At 34.0% G+C, this 26,558-nt stretch overlaps 1 protein-coding gene and 1 pseudogene across 1 annotated transcript; both read left to right on the top strand.

Moving 5' to 3' along the window:
• Positions 1-3,401: 3,401 nt before the first annotated feature.
• On the top strand, positions 3,402-4,334 carry OR8G1 (olfactory receptor family 8 subfamily G member 1). The gene has a single exon (NM_001391194.1). It carries the CDS (start codon positions 3,402-3,404, stop codon positions 4,332-4,334), a length of 933 nt encoding a protein of 310 aa, NP_001378123.1.
• On the top strand, positions 17,815-18,747 carry OR8G58P (olfactory receptor family 8 subfamily G member 58, pseudogene; annotated as a pseudogene).

Here is a 26,558-nt window from a genome sequence, read left to right on the forward strand (position 1 = left end):
ATAAAGATTATCCATAGCTAAACACAAAACTAGAGATGTAATTTAAGTGTAGCACAGTGCTTCCCAACCTCATGGCACACAAAGAAAACGGTAATATTTGTGTGACATAACAGGGTTAGTGGAGCAGACTGCTTGTGGCCAGTAGGGACCAGCTAGGAGTCTATGGATGCCACAGGCTCAACCTCACTTCCTCAAGGCCTAAGAAGACCAAGACCTCAGCACCCTTATGATCCATTCATGGCATTCTAGTTCCCTGGAACTTGAGTTGGGAAGCTATGTTATCAGTCTTATTGGGGTTATTACTGATCATACTCTGACACTGTACTTCTATAAATGCAATCTGAATTAATTGGTTTATTAACCAGTCACTCACTTTATGGATTGTATTGAGTTAATAAATAATTAAGTCCTTTTTTTTAACATGAACTACAGATAAAAGCTATATCCAGTATGTAAATGATTGATTTTTTAAAGCTACATTAAAAGCATATAATCTTTGCCCTTTTAAATTTCAATTTGTTTGCTTTAAATGTTTTCAGTATCCACATTCATATGTTTAGTAGTTGGCATCCCTTGTGGCCTGGGTTATTAATAACTTGGGAGGTTTTCTGGACCACAGACTGCATTATACAATGTAGGATTGCCAATCTCCACGTCCAAGCTTAACTAAGAAAAGGAAAATTTCACAGAGAGATTTTGAGTCCCAACTGATACTTTCTAATTCTACACTCTCCCATCCACTTTACAATTCAAATAAGGGAAAGGCCAGATAGAAATATCTTCAATGTTTTTGACGTTCGGTGATCTTATCTTATACTTTGATAAAAGGATTTACAAACCCACTTCAGTGACTATGTCTACTTAATTGCCATTGCTACACCCCTTTCTCCTTCTGTCTGTGTCCATTTAAAATCCATGTAGAGGATTAAAAAATGCCTTCCTTTATAGAATTCAACCTGTTTCCATAGGAGGAATTTTACATCAAGGCCAATATTTGAGTTTCTCAACATAAACATAACAAATATGTTCTTGTAAAATTTGCTTTCAAATATTCAACTTTGCATCTATAATTTTTATTTATTGACTAACTCCTAAAACTTTTTATCTATATTACTTTGATTTTTCCACCTACTTAGTCATGTCACCTATACATAACAGTTTTATTTCTTGTTTTCAATCTTTATTATTGTATTTCCTTTGCTTGCCTTATTGAATTTGGCAGTATCTTCAGTAAATAATGAATAGGGATGGAGCTAGCAAGCACACATCTTTGTCTCCTTCACATTATGGAGAAAAGTTTTACATCTTTCATTTATTGTTTGTTCTTTGCTCAATATGCTTTTTAAACAGCTTTAAGAACTTATTATATGTCCTCAGTTTTCTAAGAGATTATTTCATATTGTTATTACTACTGGATGTTGCCTGTTTTTCTATATTTTAGGAGAAAACCTGTAAGATTGGTGTTATTACTTTCTCAAGTGTGAAGACCAGTAAAAACATCTGGAAAGGTATTGTAGCTAGCATTATGAATAGACATATAAACAATTCAGTAAGAGTTCTATGTGCCCTTATAAAGAATATGTGTTATTTAGTTGCTGCATGCCATGAGATTCCAATTTCTGAATCTTGTTCAGATCTTCTTTATCTTTGCTGATTCATTCTTAGATTTTCTGTTTTAAAATTCATATTATAAATTTATTTTATTATATAATTTATTTTATTAGCACTTTTTCAAAATTATTCCTAGAGATAATTTTATCAAGATTAAATCAAGATTGAATAAACCCATGTTAAGAATAGAGATCACCTAAATGACTTTTGACAAATTCGTATACTGTACACTGGTGAAACCAAGATCTCAATAATGAGATGACAAATTTCTATCATCCTAAAAATTTTCTCTCCTATCCTTTCCCAGTCATTTTTCCATGTCCCACCTCTGCCAGCAACTGACCTCATCTCCATCACTATAGATCAGTTCTACTTTTCTTGAACTTTATATAGATGGAATGGTACAATGTGTACTCGTTGATGCATGTCTTCTTTTACTCAACAGGATATTTTCAAGATTAATCCATGTTGTTGCATGTATCTATGATTTATTCCTTTTTATTGATGAATGGTATTATACTTGTTGCATATAGCACAATCTATTTATCTATTCCTTGGTTGAATATTTGAGTTGTTTCCAGTTTTTGGTTGTCAGTAACAAACTTCCATGCACACTTTTGTACAAGTCATATTTGTGTTTTAAATTAAAGTTTACTTTTGTTTAACTGTGAGGTATAATATTTTAGATTTTCTGTTTCACTTTTTTAATATTGTTCAAGTGGAATTCATCTGTAATTTTACTTTGATGCATACAATGATAAAATTGTCAGTTTACTGCTTTACAGAAAAGGAGACTGCATTTATGATTCTATATTCCCTAATTTTATGACTGTTTTTCATAGCCTCTTAATCAATGAAAGATAAAATAGATAAAAGGAAAGATTTAAGTGTTATAATTTCTGTGTCTATATTTTGAAGTGTACAATTATCCCTTATTTTCTAAATGATAGCGTAAGTTGTAAGTGACAAAGACAACAGCAATTATTATTATTTTCAGAGTACTAACATCTGCTAATTAGATAATGAGGTTATTTTATTTGTCCAAGTTTACCTAGGAGATGATGGGTCAGCGTATGAACACAGGCACTTGTACTTTAAGGCCTACTCACTTAGCTACTACTCATAATTCTTCCCTCCAATGAAGGGAGAGTGTTTGGTCCAGGGGCCACAAACTAGCTAACAGTGGGTCAAGCCACCTAGGAAATCTGCAGAGTGAAATTTTTTTTTGTCATTTTATTTCAATAACAATGCTAAAAATCGAAGATTTTATGTATAAACTCAAATTTTCTAATTTTTGTAAAAACAATTCCAAAGACCTAGCAATAATGGGCCGCTTTTTTCCTGGCAGAAATTAGCTGCTGGTTAAAAAAGAATACCACGCTTGAACAGGATTCACTCTCTCCGCATTGTTGCTTAGACAGCATCTCTCATTTTCAATGGCTTCTCTAAGATTTTAAGTCTATGAACCTCACTTTAGACAAGATTGGCATAAAGTTAATGGAAATATTCAAATAGGGAGCAGCCATTCAAAAAATAGAAAATGATCATCAATATGGCTGAAATACTTTCAGATGAAATAATTTAATACGTTTGATATTAAAGTGTAAAAATTTTTTATTAAGATGACTATTATTTTGATAAATTTATCGAGTTAAAATTATTATACAGTAACCAAGGGGATATCTAAACGATTAATTTTCTATATGAGGTACTTTTTATCAAATGGAGAATAACAAGGAAATGTCTCAAAAAACTACCTAACTCTCTCCCTTTCAGAAACTCCGAGGAAAATGGCAGCAGGAAATCAATCCACAGTGACTGAGTTCGTCCTCGTTGGGCTAACAAAACAGCCAGAACTCCAGCTGCCCCTCTTCGTCCTCTTCGTAGGAATCTATGTGGTCACAGTGGTGGGGAACCTGGGCATGATCACACTGATAGGGCTCAGTTCTCACCTGCGCACCCCCATGTACTACTTACTCAGCAGCTTGTCCTTCATTGATCTCTGTCAGTCCTCTGTCATTACCCCCAAAATGCTGGTGAACTTTGTGACAGAGAAGAACATCATCTCCTACCCTGAATGCATGACTCAGCTCTATTTCTTCCTCATTTTTGCTGTCTCAGAGTGTTACATGTTAGCTGCCATGGCATATGACCGCTATGTTGCCATTTGCCGCCCCTTGCTTTATAATGTCATTATGTCCCATCAGGGTTGTTTCTCCCTGATTTTAGGAGTGTATATTATAGGACTGGTTTGTGCATTTGCTCATACAAGCTGCATGTTTAGGGTTCATTTCTGCAGATTTGATGTGATCAACCATTATTTCTGTGACCTTCTTCCCCTCCTAAAGCTCTCCTGCTCTAGTACCTATGTCAACGAATTATTGATTCTATGTTTTGGTGCATTTAACATCTTCACCCCAAGCCTGATCATCCTTAGCTCCTACATCTTCATCATTGCCAGTATTCTCTGCATTCACTCCACTGAGGGAAAGTCCAAAGCCTTCAGCACTTGCAGCTCCCACATGTTGGCAGTTGTGGTCTTTTTTGGTTCTTTAGCATTCATGTACCTGCAGCCATCATCAGTTAGCTCCATGGACAAAGGAAAAGTGTCTTCCGTGTTTTATACTATTGTTGTGCCCATGCTGAACCCTGTGATCTACAGCCTGAGGAATAAAGATGTTAACACTGCCCTGAAGAAAATGCTAGAGAGAAGAATATTTTAGTGACCAGAAATAATATGAGAAAAATTTATTAAATCTAAGATATCAACTATTACCTTGTATGAGTGTATATGTTTCATTTTAGTCCATGTGCCAGCATTTTTCCTCATTTGGGAGGATTCTATTGACATTTTTTCTTCTTTACATCACATTTTTAATGTTTATTCTCTCGGGAATTTTCTCTCAAAAATAACATTTAGACAGAGATTGGAAGAAATACTGAGGGTGACTTGGATACATGGATCCAGTAATGCCATCACCATCACTTCCTCCTCTTTTCTTCCACACAATTGGTAAAAACACAATTCTCAATCTTAATGAAACCCCATCTTCCAATAGCGATTACCTATCTCCTTCCTTCTATCCAATCAAGAGGCAGCATAAATCACAGAAATATAATAACTGCAATGTCTAGTGTTTTGCAGAACTCTGGCCTGGAACAGTCTTTTTCGTCTCCTATCCCTCCATATACTTTATTCGTCTGGTGTGTTTCTTCTATCTCTTTCTTCAGAATCTTAATCAAACCTGAAATCTGAGTTAAGGATCATCCATGTGCTGTGATCATGCTCAATCCAATATATGCCCTGCTTTGTCATTTATTGTTCTAGTTCTTATTTGTCTGCTTTTTGTTCAAATCTACACTGGACTGTAATCTCCATGAAGGTAGCCCCTGTACATATATTTCATTGTTATATCTCCAGGATGTAGTAGAGTTCCTGCCACCTAGTAGGTCCTTGGTAATTTTCTTGTTAACTATTTCTCCTTGTAAAATATTTATAGGAAAACTGTATGTAGTTCATAGTGTCTTCATCCATTAATCTTTCCACTTAGCTACATATGCTTTTGTTCATATCATTTAAGTTTATGTTGGGTGAGTTCTTCAAGCATCTGCAGGGTGATTGGTGACATCTCGACTTATTTCTGTATAAAAGTTTAAAAATATTAATCACGAGGTCCTTCTGTATGGAACCCCAGTATAGGTGTAATACCTTGTGAATACTTGATTTCTTAAGTCATTAAATCCTGTCAACATCTAAGGACTTTTCGATAGAATCTTCTTTTTTTAGGGCACGCGGCCTAGGGGGGTTAAAAAATGTTAAGCATGTTTGATATCTGATGGGTCAGCATAGCAAGTCTGATGGTAGAGAGGTAATTAGAACCCAAACAACCCAAGCTACACCACCATGATTTCCTATACCCTGAGAAGAAAATAATTTCACCAAAGCTGGCTTTGAGAAAATTCTTTACTATGTAGATACTGAGTGAATTTTATTATATGTAAAATATACTTCAACAAAATTGATAAAACGAGGGGCTGGCCCAATGGCACAGTGGTTGAGTTCACACGTTCAGCTTTGGTGGCCGGGGGTTTTCCCTCTTCGGATCCCACGCACTGCTTGTCAAGCCACGCTGTGACAGGCGTCCCACATATAAATTAGAGGAAGATGGGCACAAATATTAGCTCAGGGCTAATCTTCCTCACCAAAAAGAGGAGGATTGGTGGCAGATGTTAGCTCAAGGCTAATCTTATTTTTAAAAAAATTGGTACAAAAAGAGAAAGAGAACACTACAAAGTTAAATACAATAAGCTGTACTGTTGCAGCCAGAGGAAATATTTTATTTATTTTTATAAAGAGCTGATTAAATTATTTGGTCAGATATATTTTATGCAGCCTACTTTATCTATGGTGTTGTTTATAGACTCCTGGTTTCCCAAACTGTAGTCTGTCTAGGTCTTCAGCTGGAGGGAAGGTAGATGAATGGGCCATAGCTGTCTAGTACTGCCCTCTAGGAACTCTCAAACTGAGTCATATATCCAACTGAGCATAGCAAGTAGGTTGGTCCTGCTTGCCTGAGAAAGATATTAATCAATCATGGACTCTATTAATCTGAGCCAAGGAAGACTCTACTGTCAATACATTTCTTCCACTTTAAACTGAGTTAAATGATTTCTCTAAATTAAACCAACCTGTTGGCTTATTTACTATTACCAATGTACCTTAGAATTATCAGTGAAAAATTTAGCAGATTTAGAAAAATACATCTCTAGAGGTTATAAGTCCTCAAAATTATTTCCTCAGAAAACTCATCTATGAAACTCCATAAAAGTATTCATGACATCCCTCTATTCTCTCTCAGAGAAACAAGCTGTTTTTCTTAGCCTGTAGTACTGGTATAATTGTATGATACTTCGAATTCTTACTCTTTTTGTTTCTCTCTCTTCAGTGGACTATAAGCTCTGGTAAGGCAGAGCATACACACTTAAATATTCATTCGTGATTGTACCAGATACTTCTGGTTTCCCATGTCACATTCTGCCAGGCTACCTCTCATTTCAGCAGCAGACACATTAGTTACTGAGTCTCAGCTTGCATTAAGAGCAGTTCAGTTCAAATCTGCAACACGATCTTTTAGTTTCACTCTGCAAGCTTCTCCTCAACTCCATGTGTCTACTTGACCTATTTACAAGTCAGTGCAGAAGGTGCTTGTGATTGACTAAGCCATATCTAATGGTATTGGTGACTGTACAAATGCTACATCTTCCTGTTACTCAAGCAGCCGTTTTGGAAAAACGTTATACACACTCCTCATGAGAGACTAGCTAATTGAGCCCCCTTGCCCATAACAGCACCTCAGTATTACACTCCAATATTGGCTTTTCCTTGATCCCACTTTGACCAAAATCAGTAAATACTACTTCAAAGTAAGGAATCTAGAGTCCCACATCTAACGATGATTTAAAGCTTTTCAAAGTCAGTTCTGTTAAATAAATGTATTGCAATATTGTCTCTAAATGACATATCATTTAACATTTTGAATAAAAACAAATATAATTTTGATTACCAAAGTAATTTTGTTTTATCTAGAACTAAAATACTCTCTGTAACATATATTTCCATTGTTCCTCAACATCTTCTTTATTTTTAGAAGGAAAAAAAATCATCATCTCTCCTTATTAGGCTTGGTAGGAACTCTGCATGAGTTTATAGTATTATCTATCAGACGCTTTCTTTCAGCCCATAAATTAAAATAATCCAATCATTACTGCTTTATGTATTTGTTGTAATATTTAAATATAGTTAGTAGGACTCAATAAAAATAAAATCTACACATTACATTAGTTTCCCAAGACTGTCATAGCAAAATACCACAAACTGGATGGCTTTAAACAACCAAAATGTATTGTCTCAGTTCTGGAAGCTAGAAGTCGGAAATCAAGGTGTCAGCATTGTTGATTCCTTCTGAGAGCTCTAGGAAACAATCTGTTCCATACTTTTCTCCTTGCTTCTAGTGATGGTCAGCAATCCTTGGCATTCTTTGGGTTGTAGACGCATTATTCCAATCTCTGCCTCTGTCTTCATAAGCTATTCTTCCTGTGTGTCTCTGTGTCTAAATTTCCCTCTTTTTATAAATATACTATTCATATTGGATTAGGACTTACCCTACTGATCTCATCTAAACTTGATTACATCAATGAAGATTCTACTTCTAAATAAGATCATATTCACACATATTGAAGGTGAGGAAATAATTCAAGCTACAATACATAACACAAAATTATTTTCTCCAGTTGCATGTTCTTCCCATATAGAAAACAATTTAGAAAATATTCTATGTCTTCAAATTTTCCGCCTATTTTTAATTTTTAAATGGTTGAACATGAAACTCTGAAGCTCTAGCAATATCAGTCACACCCTCATTTCCAACCCATAATCTAACAACAGAAATAAATCACATATATGTGACAATCTTAAACACTTGGAAAACCAATGGAGATAAAGGGAAACTTTGTTTCTTTTTCCAACAATGCGCAAGGGTTGCCTTTTCCCCATACCTTCAGCAACACTTCTTATTTCTTGTCTTTTTGATAACACCCATTCTAATAGATGTGAAGTAATATCTCGTGATTTTGATTTTCATTTCCCTGATGATTACCTGTGTTGAGCATATTTTCATGTACTTGGCCTTTTTCTATGTCTTCTTTGGAAAAATATCTGTTCAGTCCCATTGCCCATTCTTTAAGAAGATTGCTTTTTTTGCTATTGGGTTGCACGTGTTCTTTATACATTTTGGATAGTAATCCTCTAGTGGATATATGCTTTGCAAATATTTTCTTCCTTTCAGTAGGTTGCCTTTGCCTTTGGTTTCAAATCCAAAAAGTCATCGCCAAGACCAATGTCAAGGAGATTACTGCCTATGTTTTTTTTTATGAGTTTTGTGGTTTCAGGACTTATGTTTAACTCTTTGATCCATTTTGAATTAGTTTTTGTGTATGGTGTAAAATAGTGGTCCTGTATCATTCTTATTCACGTCACTGTCCAATTTTCCCAAAACCATTTATTGGAGAGACTGTCCTTTCTCCATTGGATATTCTTCTTTCCTTTCTTTTTAATTAACTAATTAACCATATATACATGGGTTTATTTCTGAGCTGTCTCTTCTGTTCCATTGATCTATGTGTTTGTACTTATGCCCATGCCATACTGTTTTGGTTACTATAGCTTTGGAATATAGTCTGAAATCAGGAAACATGATGCCTCGGGCTTTGTTATTCTTTCTCAAGATTGCTCTGGCTATTGGGGATCTTTGGTGGTTCCATAAAAATGTTAGGATTATTTGTTCTATTCCTCCAAGAAATGCCAGTGAAATTTTTGTAGAGATGACATTGAATCTGTAGATTCCTCTGGTAGTATGGTCATTTTAACAATATTAGTTCTTCCAATCCAAAAGCATGGAAAGTTCTTCTAAATTTTTGTGTCTTTTTCAGTTTCCTTCATTAATGTCTTATAATTTTCAGTGTACAGTACTGCCCCCTTATCTGTGGGGGTTGCATTCCAAGATACTCAGTGGATTCCTGAAACTCTGGATAGTACCAAACCCTATATATATTATGTTTTTTTCTTATCACACACGTATATGATGAAATTTAATTTAAAATTACGTATAGTAAGAGATTAACAACAATAACTTCTCTTTGGCACATCTGAATTGCCAGCATCACCACTCTTGCACTTTGGGGGCTTTATTAAGTAAAATTACGGTTACTTAGACATGAGCCCTGCAATACCATGACAGTTGATTTGATAACTGAGATGACTACTAAATGACTAATAGGCCGGTAGCATGTACAGCATGGTAATGCTGGACAAAGGGATGGGTGACAGTCCAGGTGGAACGGAGTGGGATGGTGTAAGATTTCATCACACCACTCAGGATGGTGTGCAATTTAAAACTTATGAAATATTGATTTCTGGAATTTTCTATTTATTATTTTCAGACTGCAGTTGACCACAGGTAACTGAAACCTTGGAAAGTGAAACCATGGATAAGGTGGATCTCCTGTATAGGTCTTTCACCTCCTTTGTTAAATTTATTCCAAGGTGTTTTACATTTTTGTTGCCATTGTAAATGGAATTGTTTTCTTAAATTCTCTCTGTGGTAGTTTCCTATTAGTATATAGAAGCACAACAGACTTTTGTATATTGAGTTTGTATGCTGTCACCCTACTGAATTTGTTGACTAATTCTAACAATTTTGGGGGGAGTCTCTAGGATTTTCTACATATAATATCATGTCATCTACAAATAGTGACAGTTTTATATCTTCTGTTCTAATTTGGATGTTCTTGATTTCTTTTTCTTGCCTAATTGCTGTGGCAAGACTTCCAATACTATGTTGAATAAAAGTGGCAAAAGTCAGCATCCTTGTCTTATTCCTGATCTCAGAAAAAAAGCTTTGGGCATTTTACCAAGGAGTGTGATGTTAGCTGCTATATCCTCTTGTTGCACTGACTCCTTTATCATTATGTAATGACATTCTTTATTTTTTATTCAACTGTTGTCTTACAGTCTATTTTATCTGACATAAATATAGCTACCCAAGCATTCTCTTGATTTCCATTTGGATAGAATATATTTTTCTATCCCTTCACTTTCAGTCTGTGTGTGCCCTTACACCTGAAGGGAGTCTCCTGTAGGCAGCATATAGATGAGTACTGTTTTTTCTTTATCAATTCAGCCATTGACTGTCTTTTAATTGGAGAATTTTGTTCATTTACATTAAAGTAATTACTAATAGATATTCACTTATTGTCACTTTGTTAATTATTTTCTACCTGTTTTGTAGTTCCTCTGCTCCTTTCTTTTTCTCTTGCTCTCTTCCTTTGTGATTTGATGATTTTCTGTAGTGATATGCTTAGATTCTTTATCTTTTGTGTATCTACTATAGTTTTTTGCTTGGTGGATACCATAAGGCTTACATAAAACATCACATATTTATAACAGTCTATTTTATGTTGATAGCAACTTAAGCTATACTCACTCTAATCCTCTATATTTCTCCTAATGCCCATTTTATGTTTTTATGTCAAAATTTATAGCTTTTTGTCTTGTATATTCCTAAAAAATTCTTGTAGTTATAGTTATTTTTACTACTTTTGTCTTTTATCCTTCCTACTGCCTTTATAAATAATTAACTCACCACCTTTACAACATTAGAACATTCTGAATTTGACTACAATAGCCCCACCTTGCCTGTGGGGCTATGTTACAAGACCACCAGTGGATACCTAAAACTGGATAGTTTCCTATATATACTATTTTTTTCCTATACACACATACCTATAATAAAGTATAATATACGAATTAGGCACAGTAAAAGATTATCAGCAATAATATAATAAAATAGAACAATTGTAAGGATACACTGTAATAAAAGGTATTTTAGATCTTAGCAACCTCATCATATGATTTTTTTTCTTTCCTTTTTACTTAAGACTCTTCACCTTTTCACTTAAAGCAAGCCCTTTATGGCTTCTTTTTGGTAAATCCGAATTGTCAACATCACTACTTCTGTGCTTTAGCGCCGTTACTAAGTAAAATAAAGGTTAGTTGAACACAAGCACTGCAATACTGAGACAGTCACTCTGATAATCAAGATAGCTACTGAGACTTACAGGTGGGGGCAGGCAGGATATATAGTGTAGATGCACTGCATAAAAGGATTATTCATATCCTGGATGGGATGGAGCAGAAAGGTGTGAGATTTCATCATGCTATCAGAATGGCTTGCAATTTAAAATTTATGAATTGTTTATTTCTGGAATTTTCCATCTAAAATTTTCAGACCATGGTTGACTGTGAGTGACTGAAACCACAGAAAGTGAAACCCTTGATAAGAGGAGACTACTGTATTTGGTGCCTGGCAGATTTAAATCAAGGACAAACCTTCGTAGCACAGCAATGGGCAGTGCTTTGGGGCCTTTGAAAGATGAGTATGTTTGCTATGCTGCAGCTGGGGAAACACAAACTGAAAACTTACAACCTGGGATTCAAACCAGCTTCAAAAGTAGATCTGAGACCCAGAGCTGTGCCTGCCCTCTCAGCATTAAATGTAGCAGAATGCTGGGTACCTAGGACACCCAACACCAACATTAGTTCTTATGGGGATTATTGATCATCATTTTCCAGTATTTTTGTAGGTGAAATCAGAATCTCTCATTGCTTTTTTCATCATCCACTATTCTAGGGGCTTAATTGAGTTAGTAAGCAATATACCTATTTTATCTTTTCATGGGGATTACATTCAAACCAGATATCTTGTATGTGAAGAATTATTATTTTTTAACTAAGATTAGAAGTTAATTATTTTCTCTGTTAAGTTTTAACTGGTTTGTTTATCTTTAGTGGAGGGTTAAATATCTTGGTGGTTGTAGTTCTTTTGGGCAGAAGCTATAGTCAAGTGAGAGTATTGCTGGCCACAAAGCATACACCCTACATGAGGTATTGACAATCTCTAAGTTCAAGCTGAATTTACAAAAGGAAAATTGTAGAGAGTTTAATTCCAAAGTCCTCTTTCCAAGTGTACTCCCTACCATGACTATTATAACTCAAGTAAGTAAAAGAGTAAAAGAAAAACTTTCAGCATTTGTGATCTTTAGTGGTATTTCTCATTCTTGGATATTACATGATTTACAATTACACTTAGCTGACTCTGGTTAGACTTTATACTGCCACTGTCATATAGATCCAATTTTTAACTACCAGAATTGAATGTAATAGATAGGGATCCCTATAAGCTTACTTTGCCCTTAAGTTCATTGGGGTCCATAATTTGTTTCACAAGCAAAGATATTTTTCAGAGTCTCATATTGATCCTACGGATATTAGTTTATGACAAATATAAATAGAAAAGATATTTTTAAATAAATAAAAACTCAAATATATTTAGCTTCATAACTTTGATCAGTTGGGGAAACTATTCAAAATCGTGCGCTTCTCTGAATTCACTCTGATTTTATTGCCATATTATGCCTTATTATAGTGATTATTACATCTTCTTAAAATCAAGTCTCTTCACAGTAATATTTCTCTACTTAACACAGACCTGTTGGTTTTATTAACAATCACTGTAACTATTGATTGTATTGGCTATTCTTCCCACTTTTACTTAATTTGTAAATTAGATGATTACAACATTCACATCTTAATCTTTACAAAGTATTGGAAAAAATGTAACAGAATAGAACTTAAATTGTGAGTTCTATTAGAGCAGGGAATGTGACATTTTACTTTTTATATCTCTAGACCTCAGCTCAGTGTCTGGCACGTAGTTGTCTCTCAATAATGCTTGCTCAATGAAAGAGAGAGAGAGAGAGATTGATAGAGAAAGTCCCGGAGCTCTCCTCTTGAACCACTAGAGTGACTTTAATTTCTCAATTCAATTACACCCAAACAGTCACTAGAATTACTTAGTTTTGTTTGTTTTCTTTTTCTTTTATTTTTAGAAAGCTCAGATCTCTAAATTTCACCCTCAGAGATCCTGATTCACAGTATCTTGTATAGGGATCGGAAATCTATATTAAACAAACAAGCAAAATCTCTCCAGGTGCGTTGAGAGAATTTTGAAAGTTGCTGAGTATAGACTTCTTGAGAAAATTTTTAAAGTTCTAAAAGCTGTTAAGAAAATTCATAAAATAGAATACAAGTACCAGATATCACACTGAGAGAGGAAGTGATGGTACAATTTTAACTAAAGTAACTTCACGTGTAATCTGTAAAGTTGATTTTATGTTCAAAGTTGATAATTCTAGAAATATCAATATGAACAAATTATTTAGAACTGCCGAGGTAACCTTCAGAAGGAATAGAAAAAACTTTATCAGAGCTATTCTACAGAGATTACATTATCTCTTGGGAACAGGACTAAGAGCACAGGGAGGGTGATTCAGGAACTTTTTTCATTATAATCATGTTTACATTTTATGTTCATCATTTTTTGTAAATGCTGTAATCTCCCTAGATGATTCTAATGATCAATGATATTGAGAAATCCTTAGGTTAGTACTCTTTGTGTTCAAATATGTTCTACATCTGACTGTAAAGCCACCAGCCCACAGAACTCTGTCTTACCCACAAGTTTATTATGAGAGCCTGTGCCACCTGTTTGCCTGAAATAATGATGAACTGTGTCTGTGTGGTGTTCACCTTGAGCAGCTGAAGTATTGACCTTGACATGAAATCCCTCTGACTTGGGCAACTTGGATTCTAGAAAGGAAGGCATTTACTGATCCAATATGTGTACATTAAGTAGAAACAGATAAAAGGAGAGAAGGGTATAGAGCATGAAAGCCAGTGCATTAAAATATACACTTTGAGTTTCTAGAGTACAATATTTATAATCTTTTGTAATCAATATCTTGATTTTCCTCTGATATTAGGCTAAGCTAATATTTTCCATAGATCTTATGAGATGACCAGAAGTAGTCAAATGATCCTTTCAGGACTTTATTGGTGTCTTAAGGTATTGATTATCTGCTTAGTTATATTTAGGAATTGAATTATGTTGAATCTATCCATATATTTGAGTGACTTAATATCTTTACACTATTAAGTCTTTTAATCCATGTATATGATAAATCCCTCCCCTTATTAAAGTTTTCTCTAGTTTCTTTCAGAATTATTTAAAAGTTTCAGGGTATAAGCATTGAACAAATTTTGTTAGATTTATTCCTAGGTATTTGATGCTCACTCGTTGCTGTTTCATGTTGTTTATGCTGTTTTTAAATGATTCTTTCATTTGTTACTTCTTTCAAAAATACACAGAAATATCAAATGAATAGAAAATACATGCTCCTCAAACACTAACCAAAAATAAATCTCCTGATGATATATTAATATCAGACAAAGAAGTCTTTAACAAGACACATTGCTAAATATTCAGGAGACCATTACATCATAATAAAGGGTTCAGTTTAAGATTTCAGCAACTAAAGGGATAAATAGACAAATCAGAAACTTCAGTGGGAGACATTGAGATACCTATCTAAATATCTATGAGAACTACAGACAAAAAATATCACTTGACATATGGAAAATCTAAACAACATAATTAATAAAGTGAACATAACTGAAATATATACATCACAGGACCCTCAAAAACAGAAAACATAATTTAAGATGCTTTGGGAATACTTATAAAAACTGACCTTATGCTTTACTATGAAGAATTTTAGCAATTTTTAATAATTTAGATAACTCAGAGTATGTTCATTGACCACAGTGAAATTAAGACAGATATTTAAAAACAGGAGTAGCTAAAAAAAAAGAAAAAAAAAGCCCAATTTCTGGAAAGTTAACAATTTACCTTCACATAATCCATGGGACAATGAAAAATTAAACTGAAATTATAAAATATTTTAAACTGAATTATATTGTAAATTTGATATATGAAAAGTTTTGAGATGCAGCTAACATGGGGCTTAGAGAGAAATTTATACCTTATACTTACATTTAGAAAAAAATAAAAGTTGAAGATATTGATTTAAACTTCTATTTCAAGAAGTTAGGAAAAGAATAGAAAGTCATACCAATGAAATGAGTAAAGGAAAAATTAAGATATTAGAAATAATTTAAGCAGAAAATAAATATATAATTCATAAAATCAACCTAGCCAAAAAGTTAGTCTACTTAAATTAATAAAATTGAAAATTTTCTAGAAAGAGGAATCAAAACAAAAAACGAAGAACCATAAATGAATAAGCAGAAATCTCTTCATAGTCTACAAATATTTTTTTAAATGCTAAGGAAATCATAATGGCAAATCTAATGCAACACATTTGAGAATTTTCAAAGTGGATGAATGTGTTGAAATTTCAGCTTAAGAAAGCTGAAAAAAATATATAAAACCTGAATCAGTGATATCTATTAAATAAATCCAATCCCTTATTAAAAATCCGCACAGAAAGAAAACCACCAGTTTAGTTTACTAGCATGGTGAATGCTTCCAAATTTAAGGTGAATTTTGTACAATTTATTCCAAAAAATATAATCTTTTTGAGATTTGTGTTGTTGCATGTATTTCTGATTTATTCCCTTTTTAATACAGAGTAGCATTCCATTCCTTCTCTTGTTCAGTCTCTCTCTCTCCCTGTATATATGTATGTATATATGTATGCATGTACACTGCAACTCATTCATCTATTCATCAGTCAATGAACAAACATTTGATTTGTTTCCATTTCTGAGTAGTTATGAGTAAAGCTGCCATGCTCCTTTTTTACAAGCCTTTTTGTATACAAATATTTACACTTCTTTTGGATAAATGCTGAGGAAGAGAATTATTAGATTAAATAGGTCTTTTTTAATTTTAATTTAATTTAATTGTTGGATTAAATGTCTCTTGAAATTTATAAGAAATTGCCAAGCTGTTTTCTAAAGCAGTTGAACAATTTTACACCCCCCACCAGCTTTGTACAATTCTGGTTACTCCTCACCAATACTTGGTGTTGCCAAGCTTTTTTTGGTTTGTTTTACCAATTCCTGTATAGGTGTGTAGAGGTGTCTCATTATAATTTTAATTTTCATTTCCCTGATGACTGCTGACATTAAATATATTTTTATATACTTATTGACTATTCATGCATCTTGTTTTGTGAATAAATGTTCACGTATTTTACGTTTTTTAAACTAGCCTGATTTATATTAAAAATTGTAAAGATTATTTACATATTTTGGATAAAAGCTTTTTGTCAGATATATGTATTTCCTCAGCTTTCTTTTTCATTTTCTTATTGGTATCCTTGGAAGAGCAGCTTTTAATTCTGATGATGTACAATTTAACCATTTTTGTGGTTAGGTTTTTTTGTTTTTTGTTTACTTGTTTTGTTTTTGTTCTTATTTTTGTGTGTGCTTGGACATCCTTTATAAAAAATCTTAAACTACTCCATGATCTCAAAGATTTTCTTCAGTGTTTTCTTCCAGATGTCTTATAGTTTTGCCTTTGTGCTCAGATTTATTATTTCAGATTTACTTTGGTGTAGAAGTGAGATAGAAAATTTTAGATTTTCTATATTTCCTGTATTTTTGTAATTCAACACTAATCCATTTGAAAATTTTACTTTGGTGCATACAATGTTTCAATCACCTGTTTTCCATTTAACAGAATAAGGAATCATATTCGTGATTCTATGTTTGCTCGTTACTTACCTCTGCTTTGCAAAAAAGATGAAAAAGAAAAAAGGATTGCAATGTTCTTTTTGTTTCTGTAATTTGAAGTGAGTAAATATAGCTTATTTTCCAATTGATAAACTATCATATGTAACACCACCACCACAGTAATGATTATACTCACTTTCTGATTAAGTCTCCCCCAGCTATATTACAAGGTGGATAATATTGTTATTTCTCTTTTACAGATTTACAAGTTAAGACCTAAAGAGGTTGTTTTAGTTGTCCCAAGGTATTGGCTAGTAAATGATGGGATCGGAATCTGAACACAGGCAATTTGACTTTAATGCCTGTCCATTTAACTACTACGCATACTACTCTTCTCGAGCAAAAGCAGACATACTTGGTCCAGAGACCACAAACCCACTAACTGTGGCTCAATCCAGTTGGTAGATTTGCACAATGATCACTGTAAGTGTAGTTTCATCTTAATAATAATGCTCACATATCTGAAGACTTTTGTATAGAAATTCACATTTCCTGGTAATTATTTTAAAAATTGAAATGACTGAAAATAAGGTTTCTGTTCACCCCTGCTAGAAATTAATTGTGGGTTATTACTGGCTACTTACTACCTTTGGACAGAGTTTGCTCTCCGCAAGTTGTCACTCAGCCAGTTTTCCTCACTGACATTGGCTCCTCTAAATATTTAAATTTCTGAGTCTCAACTTAGAAATATTGCCTTGATGACGATTGAAATATTCAAAATAAGAAATAGACACAGAAATTTTTCAATAATTCGAATTATTTTTATATGAAATACATTTATTATATTTGAAAATGAGGCTTAATAAATATTATATGCAGATAAATTTTACTTACATAAATTGACCCAGAGTTAAATGATCACATAAACCAAGAGAATGCCAAACTATGAGTGATCTGCATGGGGTACCTGCCACTAAACAGAGAAGAATGATGAAGTCCCTCCAACAACCATGTTTTCCTTTCTCCCCTTCAGAAACTCCTAGAGGAAAATGGCAGCAGGAAATCATTCCACAGTGACTGAGTTCATCCTCGCTGGGTGAACACAACAGGCAGAACTCCAGCCACTCCTTTTCTTCCTCTTCCTAGGAATCTATGTGGTCACAGTGGTGGGGAACGTGGGCATGATCACACTGATAGGACTCAATTTTCACTTGCACACTCTCATGTACTGTTTCCTCAGCAGCTTGTCCTTCATTGATCTCTGCCATTCCTCTGTCATCACCCCCCCAAATGCTGATGAACTTTGTGACAGAGAAGAACATCATCTCCTACCCTGAATGCATGACTCAGCTCTATTTCTTCCCCGTTTTTGCTGTCTCAGACTGTTACATGGCAGCTGCAATGGCATATGATCAATATGTTGCCATCCATAGCGCCTTGATTTACAATGCCGTCATGTCCCCTTAGGCCTGTTTCTCCCTGATTTGGGGAGTGTATATTATAGGCGTGGTTTGTACATTTTCTCATACAGCCTGTACGTTGGGTTTATTTCTGTAAATTTGTTGTGATCAACCAGTATTTCTGTGATCTTCTTCCCCTCTTAAAGCTCTCCTGCTCTGGTACTTATGTCAACCAATTACTGATTCTAATATTTAATGTAGTTAATATCTTTGCCCCTAGCCTGACCATTCTTAGCTCTTACATCTTCATCATTGCCAGCATCCTCTGCATTCAGTCCACTTAGGACGGTCCAAAGCCTTTAGCACCTCCAGCTCCCACATCTCGACATTTGCTGTTTTCTTTGGATCTGCTGCATTCACGTACCTGCAGCCATCATCTGTCAGATCCACAGACCAAGGGAAAGTATACTCCGTGTTTACACTATTCTTGTGCCTCTACTAAATTCTGTGATCTACAGCCTAAGGAATAAAGATGTTTATGCTGCCCTGAAGAAAATACTAGAGAGAAGAATATTCTTTTAATTATAAATAATATGAGGGTGATTTATTAGTCTAAGTCATTGGTAATTATATTGTATAAATCGATTGTTTAATTTTAACTCATCTGTCAACATTTATTCCCACTTAGTGGGATTGTATTGACGTTAATGCCTATTCCCATGGCCTTTTGATGTCATTTCTCTGGATTTTTCTTTCATAAGTGTCATTGAGATGCAAATTAAAGGAAATACTAAAGATACATAGACCCGCTAATGCCATCACCATTACCACTTACCCTTTTTTCCCATACGATTGATAAAAACCCTCAATCAATAAAAATATCTTCTCCCAGTGGTCAGCAATCACCTTTGTTCTATGCAGTCAAAAACAACAAACATCATAGTGATATGATGACTGTACTCTTTAGTTTTTGCACATATCTAGTCTGGAAAGATGTCTTCACCCTCTTTTTTATTTTTCCTCCCCAAAGCCCCAGTGCTTTGTTGCATATTCTAGTTGTTAGTCCTTCTAGTTATTTTATGTGAGCTATTGCCACAGCATGGCTACCGACAGAGAGGTGGTGGTGTTCTGCACCTGGGAACCGAACCTCGGCCACAGAAGCAGAGCTTGCCAAACTTTAACCACTAGGCCATCAGGGCTGGCTCTCACCTTCTTTTTCTGAGTTATTTCCTCTATTTCTTACTTAATAAACTTAATCAGAACTTTAATATCTGTGTTACAGACCCACGTATGTGTTGTTATTGTGCTCAAGACAATATACCCCTGCTTTGAGATCTGTAATTCCAGTTTGTAGCAGTCTGTTTATTGTCCAAAGCTACATAGGACTGTTAATCTCCAACAAGGTAGACCCTTACACATATGATTCACTGCCATATCTCCATATTGCCTGCTACCTAGCAGGTCCTTGATAATTTCTTTGTTATTTATTTTTCCCCTATAAAATATTTATATGAAAACCAGTATGTATCCAACACAGTCTTCACCCATTAACCTCTTCAAGTGTTATATATGGCTTTTTTGGTTTTAGTTCAAATCAATTAAGCGTAAGTTTGGAAAATTCTTTAAGGATCTTTAAGGTAACTTGTTGTGTTTTCTATACAAGGATTAAGAGATAATAGTCCTGGGTTCCTTCTGTGGAAAGTCCCAATGCAGGTGTGGCAACTTGTGAATACTTGATTTCTTAAGTCATTAAACCCTATCAACAACCTAAAAGTCTCTGAAGCAAGTTTAATTTATTCTTGAATTCAAGTTGGCAACATTGGAGACTCAGAGATTTTCAGTAGATTTGAAATCTAAAACGTCAATGTAGCAAATCATGTAGCAGAGTGATGTCTAGGGTCCAAACAACCCCATCCAGGCCACCATATTTAGATTAGAAGATAACTTCACCTATGCTCGCAGAGAGGACATTCTTTGCTATTTAGACTAAAGAAGAGAGAGCATTAAATACATAAATATAAAGCCTTGGTTGCCACTTCCAACAGATACATTCTGCTCATTCTTTGTTGTTGTTTTTCTTAATTTTACGTTTTTGATCTTTTGGAGGAAGTGGTTAAGTTTCTCTGCTTGACTTCCAGTTTATGCACTCTGCTTTATCTATATGTCTATTCATAGTACTATCATGTACCACTGAGCAATTGGAGATACATCCTAATTGCTGCATCTCTAGGCAATCTCATCATTGTGCAAACATCATGGAGTGTACTTACACAAACCTACATGGAATAGCTTACTACACTTAGGTATATAGTACTAATCTTATAGGACCAGCATTGTATATGCAGTCCATCATTGACCAAAAGATCATTATGCAGTATATAATTGTATTCCAGTTATCCAACTTGTTGTTCATACAAATTTTTATCTGGAGAGAAGATAAGAGAATAAGTCACAATACTCAAGGGCTTTCCCCTGGGAACTCTAATCCTGTAGTGCTAGAAAATCAGAAAATTATCATAAAATAAATCTCATTGATGTGAAGTAAGCCTGGTCAAGATCTCCATCAATCACAGATCCTATCATTCTGAGCCAACCAAAATCCTAATCTCCATGTAGTTCTTTCTCCTGAGGTTGAGTTAAATGATTTTTCTAAGCGAAACCAAACTATAGGCTCATTTGGTGTTACCAGTGTACTTTGGATTAAACAATGTAAAATATGCCAAAATCCAACTTAGAAAAATATACCATTAGAGGATATAAAGACCTAAATGTCATTTCCTCAGAGAATTCATCTTTGAAACACCAACTAAGTTACTTTCTACATCATCTCTCTCCTCTAGTTTTCAGATACTGCTTTCTTATCTTTTTAGCATTCACTTATTATGGTAATTGTATGAACTGAATGTTTATTCTTTTAATCTTCCTTTGCTGAATTGACTTAAGCTCTAATAGGGCATAGAGTAGGCACTCAAGAAATATTGATTGATAATTGTACCAGACACCTCTGGTAAACCCCTCACATCCTCTGACGGCCCCTCATTTCAGCTTCATATACATTTGTTTATTCTGTGCAAGTTCAATCTCAGCTTTCATTGATGGCATTTCATTTAAGTGTGCACCGTGGTTTTCTTTTTATATTTTTAAGTTACTTTTATTTTTAGAAAAGTGTTAAATTTATCAAACATGATGAAGGTAGTAGAATACCCATGTAACTAGTTGCTTCTATTATTAAAATCTTACATTAGTATGCTACAATAGTTACAATTAATGAACCATTATTGATACATTATTATTAACCATAGCCCATATTTATCCCTTAGTTTTTACCTAAGGCCCCTTTTCTGTTCCATGATCACATCCAAGACATCAAATTGCATTTAGTCATCATGTCTCCTTAGGTTCCTCTTAGATGTGATGGTTTGTCAGATTCTCCTTGCTTTTGATGACCTTGAAAGTTCTGAGGGGTACCAGTTATTCATTTTTGTAGAAGGTCCCTTAATTGGGAATTTTCTCTTAGTTTTTCTTATTGTTACACGCTGGCAATGGGTTTTTGCAAGGAACACCACAGAGGGGAAGCGTCATTTCACTGTATCATACCAAGGATAGATACTGTCAAAATTCAACATAACTTATCACTGTTGATATTAACCTTCTTCACCTGATTGTGGTAGTGTATATCTGGTTGCTGTGCTGAAAAGTCTCTTTTATTCCCGTCTTTTGTGTACTCTGGAAGGAGGTCACTATGTGAGGCCCACAGTTAAAGAGTGGGAACTCATGTTCCAACTCGTTCAGGGAAAGAATCTTTGAAACTCCAATCCCTACATGAAATATTTGGAGTTCTTCTTTGTGAGATTTTTCTCTTTCCTCATTTATTTATATAGCCAATCATTTATTTATATTATTAGTATAGACTCATGGATATTTACTTTATATTTTGGGTTACAGTTCAATGCTATTTTATTTAATTTTTTGCTCAAATTGTTTTAGTATTGGTCATTTGGAGCTCTTTCAGTTGATTCCTGTGACCCTTTGACAAACTGCATCAACCATCAATTGGTTTTTTTAATGATAACTTTCTGATTTTCTAGCACTACGAAATAACCCAGACTCATCATATATGTGTGTCCTACCAAGTCCCAGAACCAGCTATTACTCCAAGGAGTCCTGCTTCCTTTTATTGGAGAATGGCATTAGAAACCAAGATCTGGTACTAAATGTGCTTGCTGCTACCCTGGTGTCATTTTTTCCAGTCCCTCTCAGCTGACAGAGCAAGGAAATGCATATGCGTGTATTAATTTATGTTGATGCTAATATCCATAAATATTTCTGTATGTAACCATCTATATTAAGCTAAACATGTTCCTACTGTCTATAAATCTATTTCCTTAACACATGGATTATTCTAGCCTCTTCTCCTGTAAATTGCAACTGAAAAAGTAAGAAATCTGGCTCCCATCTTCTCCCATCCATTTACTTAACTGTTCAATTCCAGTATGCATGTGCAGCAATAGCAGCATTGCCACTCAATACTCACATGGGAATCAACTTGATCAACTATAATACAATCTTTATGTTCAGTTGTTTTTCTTTTAGTTTCCAAAGCTAATTAACTTAATACATTTTCTCCACCTCCATCAGTCAGATTGTTTCATCTATTTGGAATACATTTAGATGGTTTTGTCACATTTTGCATCCATCCTGAGATCCTTGACCTTCTAAGTGGTTTTGGTTTTAAATTTGCATACATTGATGTTTACGCTTTGTGCTGCAAAGTTCATTGGCTTCAGTTAATGCATAGTGCCAAGTAGTCACAGTTACAGTATCATACAGAATTGTTTCACTACCCACCACTGCTAGAGCTGACACAGAATTTCAGCAGAGTTATTTCCATTGGGAACAACCCATATCCAGTAGGGACAGGAGCCTGTCTATAAATTTTCCATCTTCTGGTTCCTCAGCTGACTATATTAATCAGGGATCTCCAGAGAAACAGAGCCAATAATATATGTAGACATAGAGAAAGAGATTTATTATGAGGGATTATTTCATGTGATTTAAAGGCTGAGAAGCCCCAAAATTTGTTCTCTACAAGTGGAGATTCAGGAAAGGCAGTAGTGTAGTTCTAGCTCAAGCCTGGAGGCTTGAAATCCAGTGAAGCCAACTGTGTAAGTCCCAGACTAAGTCTGAAGTTCCAAGAACCAAAAGTTCTGATGTTCAAGGGTATGAGAAAATAGATGTCCTAGTTCAAGCAGAGAGAGTGAATTTGTCCTTCTTTCACTTATTTGTTCTGTTTAGGCTTTCAAACATAGACTGATGCCCACTTAAATTGATGAGGGCAATCTTTACTCAGTTTACCATTCAAATGGTAATATCTTCCAGAAACATCCACACAAACATACCCAGAAATACTGTTTTACTAGCTATCTGGGCATCCCTTAGCCCTATCAAGTTGACACATAAAATTAACAGTCGCAGTGATAATTCTAGGAGGCACAGTATGCATTCCTCAGCAAATGTTCATAAAATTGAACTTCCATTGTCTATAAGCAGCCTCTCAATAACATAATCTTAAATTGAATTTTTTTCATTCCTGTCTCACTCTCCTGTGTTCTCTGCTCCTGATCTGATTCCTGGATCTTCAGATCGGTACAAATTTCTGCTTTTAAAACAGTTTGTAAATATCTAGCAAAATTGAAGATAAGCACTGTTATACTATAGTAACTCTATTCCATGATATTAAACCTAGGACAAAACAAGTTTCTTAACAGCATTGTTTATAATCACTTCAAAATTCTTCAAGAGTAAAATAAAAAATGATTATAGTTTCATAAGATGAAATATCATATCACAATAAAATTAAGGATCTACATATAGTGAAATGGTTGAATCTCCAAAATATAATTATTAAAGAAAGATTGAGAAAATAGTACGTATCATATGGTTACATTAACTTAAAAAGTTCAAAACCTTATTTAAAAAACTACAGTTTAATGGCACATATATGTGGTAAAACTATAAAAATCGCAAGGATTTGTTTATTAGTATAAAGGCATGTACAGAAATTATTGTCAAGTATAATGAAATAATTTTACATATGTATGTATAGAGACATATTAAATATATACATATATGTGCTATATATGTACTACATAATTTTTTGTATGTTGACATTACTCTATATTTCAGAATGAAAGGGAAAATTGAAATAGGATAGAAATGACTAGATAAGAAAGAAAATATCAACCCAATAATTTATGTATGAAAATTCTCTGATAAAGGAATAATAAGGCAGAAATATATTGTTAGTTTAGAGAGGCCGACAAGGAACAACAGTATTGGAATGGCACCACTTGAAGGGACGATCAGAGGAAAACTAGAAACCCTCAGATAAAGATGTGGGATGTGCCTTCTATCTGTTCTTGAATCTCTCTCGCTCTCTCTTTTTAATTCATGTTCATAACAAACTAAATATATTTTAGTATTAAATTTACAGGTCAATTATTAAAAATTAATTCAATTAATTTGAATTAATAATTTAATTTGTATGTTATTTAAATTAATTTAAAAATAAACATTTATAAAATGAATAAAATTATCCTATTAATGTGTTGAAAATGGTTCAGTTTTGAAGTTGACTGTTTGAATATCACATACCTAACACATTTTGTTAACTAATATAGTAATATTGGACTAAATAAAATAGCCTCTAGGAAAAAGATTTTCATTTCACAGAAAGATAGCTTTGTTTATTTTTTCTTTTTGAGGAAGATTAGCCCTGAGCTAACTACTGCCAGTCCTCCTCTTTTTGCTGAGGACACCTGGCCCTGAGCTAGCATCCGTGCCCATCTTCCTCTACTTTCTTTTTTTTATGTGGGACGCCTACCACAGCATGGCGTGCCAAGCGGTGCCATGTCCGCACCCGGGATCCAAACTGGTGAACCCAGGGCCTCCGAGAAGTGGAATGTGCAAATTTAACCACTGCACCACTGGGCCAGCACCAAAAGATAGCTTTGTTATATGTTCACCTCTCCTGTACATCGGAAGGTAAATGCATTTATTTACCAAATCCCACAATAGGAATTAAAATAAAACTCAAATACGATATCACTTATCCTTTTTTTAGTTGAAAAAAGTAAAGATACTTCCCCCAATAAAATAACACCCTCATAATTTAATATATTTATTTGAATATCTCTTAAATATAGTCAATAAAATAAAAGAGAGATTTTTAAAGTCTATTAAATAGAAAAATAGATATTAATTTTGCGGTAAACTTTATATGTTTGAAAATGCGAACTGCTCTCCCTATTCTCATTTTAAGGTTCTGATTTTGTTTATTTATTTATTTACAACAATATAAAATGCACAAATACATGAATGGAATTCAAAAATTCCATAAAATCAACTCAATATCCTCTAGATATTGACAAACTGATTCTAAAATTTGTATAGAGAGGCAAAAAAATGCAGAATAAACAACACAATATTGTAGGAGAAGAACAAAGTTGGAGGACTGACACTATATAACTTCAAGATTGTCTATAAAGTTAAGTAGTCAAGACAGTGTGGTATTGACATAAGAAGAGACAGATCAATGGAACTGAATGGAAAGCCCAGAAATGGACCCACATAAATATGGTCAATTGATCTTTGACAAAAGTACAATGGTCATTTGATGAAAACAATATAGTCTTTCAACAAATGGTGCTGGGACAAGTAGACATGTATGGGTTTAAAAAAAAGAATGTAGGCACAGACCTTACAACTTTCACAAAAATTAACTCAAAATGGATTATAGACCTAAATGTAAAACAAAAACTATAAAACTCTTTGAAGATATCAAAGGAGAAATTCTAGGTGACCTTAGATTTGGTGATGACTTTTTATATATAACTCAGAAGACATGATCCATGAAAGAAAAAATTGATAAAATGGAGCTCATTAAAATTAAAAACTTCTACTCTGTGACTGACACTGTCAAGAGAATGAGAAGAAAAACCACAGAAGGGGAGAAAATCTTTGCAGAAGACATGTTTGGTAAAGCAATGTTATCTAAAATATATAAAGAACACTTTGTATAAATACATAAATAAAATATATATAAAATCTATAAATAAAATCTATAAAGAAAATATAAATATATAAAGAATTCAACAATAAGACAAACAACTGCATTAAAAAATGGGCACAAGTTGTGGACAGGCACCTCACCAAAGAAGATATACAGATGATAAATAAGTATAGGAAAGGGTGCTCGGCATTATGTCATTAGGGACTTGAAAATTAAAACAACAATGAGATACCACAAAACACCTATTTGAACGACTAAAATTGAAAAACTTACAATACCAAATGCTGGTGAGGATGTGGAGCAACAGGAGCTCTCCTTCACT

The sequence above is a fragment of the Equus caballus genome, chromosome 7 (genome assembly GCF_041296265.1).
Source record: "Equus caballus isolate H_3958 breed thoroughbred chromosome 7, TB-T2T, whole genome shotgun sequence".
Taxonomy (NCBI): Eukaryota; Metazoa; Chordata; class Mammalia; order Perissodactyla; family Equidae; genus Equus; species Equus caballus.